The sequence below is a fragment of the Trichinella spiralis genome, assembly GCF_000181795.1.
Source record: "Trichinella spiralis strain ISS 195 chromosome Unknown Scfld4, whole genome shotgun sequence".
NCBI classification, from domain to species: domain Eukaryota; kingdom Metazoa; phylum Nematoda; class Enoplea; order Trichinellida; family Trichinellidae; genus Trichinella; species Trichinella spiralis.
The window spans coordinates 3959483-3961861 of NW_003526943.1; the positions used below are offsets into that span (position 1 = coordinate 3959483).

At 34.5% G+C, this 2379-nt stretch overlaps 1 protein-coding gene across 1 annotated transcript; it reads right to left on the bottom strand.

Annotated features, from left to right (window-relative positions):
• Positions 1-393: 393 nt before the first annotated feature.
• On the bottom strand, positions 394-2097 carry Tsp_00938 (LBP / BPI / CETP family domain protein). Its single transcript, XM_003376745.1, has one exon. The coding sequence runs from the start codon at positions 2095-2097 to the stop codon at positions 394-396; it is 1704 nt and encodes a 567-aa protein (XP_003376793.1).
• Between the last annotated feature and the right edge of the window lie 282 nt (positions 2098-2379).

The window sequence follows — 2379 nt, forward strand, 5'->3', positions numbered from 1 at the left end:
ATTTATGCATATTGTATTGCATTTGTGTCCACTGTTACTGAAATAAGATAATTATTGATTAAACAGTTTTATTTACAAAGATTACGTTTTATGATAACATATTAAAAATAGCAAACTGCAGTGATAAGACTAAATATAATAGATTAATTATAATTATCATTTATTAGCATCATGTTTTATTTACAATTTTTACAATTGCTCATGTTTTGAATTTTCAAACACAAAATATGTACATATTTATATTTCTCTAGCATTACATTTTGTGGTTTTAAATGGATTTTAAATTAATATATCTTTGGATGAAAAATGTACCATAATAAAACAAAACTTATGATTTGAGATAACACACAATGAAGCAAAGCAGTACAAAGTAAGTTTTATTTAAAAAAAACATTAAAATAACTGCTGCGTAAAGTCGGGTAATAAAGTAATCTTTTGATGCAATATTGTGTGGACAATTTTGTGCATTTCCGCTTTGCTGAAGTCGAAGTCTAAGTCAACCCAAATAGCTCCTGGTGTGTGAACAAGATTAACATTCTTCAAATGGAACATCTCAAAAGCTGGCAAAGCAAAACCCCTTTTCAAGAGATGGTTCAGTTTCTCTTCGATCACACTACGAGATATTTCATTCAACATCTCCATCATCAAATCACCCAGTTCAATAATACCAACTGGGGAAATTTCCAATACTGGGATTTTTGCTTGACCAAAAACATGATCTGACTTACTGTATAGCTTAAAGTTTGCTTCCATTTTTGCATTGGCAGTGAAAATGGAAATTTTTTCTTTTTCACCTTGAATACGTATTTCTAACAAGCCTACCAATTTCAACTTGATATTCTCTGACTGAAAGTTAACCAGTGGAACTTTCAACGTAGAAAAGTAAATTTCCAACGAGTGATCTGGATATTCTTCAGCTACATTTGGCAAAAATGTTCCAAAACAAAAACCATCACATGTAGTTTGCAGAAAACTTTTCATATCAGGAAGCATCTGCGAATTCAACGTCACATTCAACGCACCAATTTCGAATAAACTGTTCACAAATCCGCTGGCTACATATTCACTGAGTCCAATATAAAGCATCTTGTTTCCAGTCAGTTGTTTTGTTGGTATAAATTTTGCTTTTACATTGCTGCTTGCTTTGCCGTTGATCAGCACGTCACCTTTCAAGCCACTTTGCAGGTACAACACGCTGCCGCTGGATTTGACCACCGGATTTCCAACCAGACCAGTATCGACAGCTATTTGACTGAATGCTTTGTCAAAGTGATTCACCAAAGCGTCGCTTTGGTCACCTTTGCCAGCAAAATATTTTCTACTGGACTTATTCCAAATTGACATCTTGTTCGAATGTGCTTGAAAATAGTTGGAAACTTCTTTTGGAATTCGTTCTCGCAGAAAATCGCATAATCTGCTGTTGACGAATATTTTTAATTGGTTTTTGATCACGGATCGAGCAATATTGGAAAAGATGCGCAAACCTTTCACCTCGTCGACCAAAGTCACCACTTTGCGCATTGCAAACTGGCAATCGCCGACTTGCAAATTCAAATTTCCTTCACTATCAGACGAAAGCGACAAGCCAATGTTGAACCCAACGTTGGAAGCAAAAACGCTGAACGTCGCCTGACGCAGGCCAATCATATTCGAGGATACTGTAATTCGTAATGAGAAATCCAAATTTCGAACTTTCACTTTCAGTTGATCATTTAAATTTGGCTGCAACTCAACCGTGAAAGTTTCAGGAGAATGAAACGAAACCACACGTAGTTCTTCAACTTCAAAAGTGTGAATTAAAAGCACAGCACTCGGCAAGTGGTGTATCGAAAAATTTGGAAGTTCTTCGTTCAAAACTTTGTCAAGCGTTTGGACAATTTGGTTCAAGCCTGACGATGTTAGCTGCACCAATATGCCCGGCTGACGGTGGACTTGCTGTTGAATTGGTTGGTTGACGTTGTTGAACATCATCTGAGATTGTTCAAATCTTGCGATTATCGGCAACTGTTCCCAACGACGAAGAAATCGAAATGACGACACCAGTGGTACTAGCAACCATAATAATAATCTTAATTTTGTCGCTTTCTTTTTCATCATCATTGATATTAGTTAAACAAATTGGTTGAACAAAAAATTACTTGATTTCGACACCGCTTTCTAACAAAATAAAGAAACAGAAATAACAAATGCATAATAACACTATGTACGTAATATAGATAAAAATTTTTCTACTTTTTTAAACTCAAACAACCTTGATCAACTTGTAATAAACAAGGAAAATTATATTACTCACCAAAGTAAGCATAAAAACTGAAAGTTCAAATTAATATAAAATATTATTTCCTTGTCAAAAAAATGTCAATTAAACGATTAAGTGTA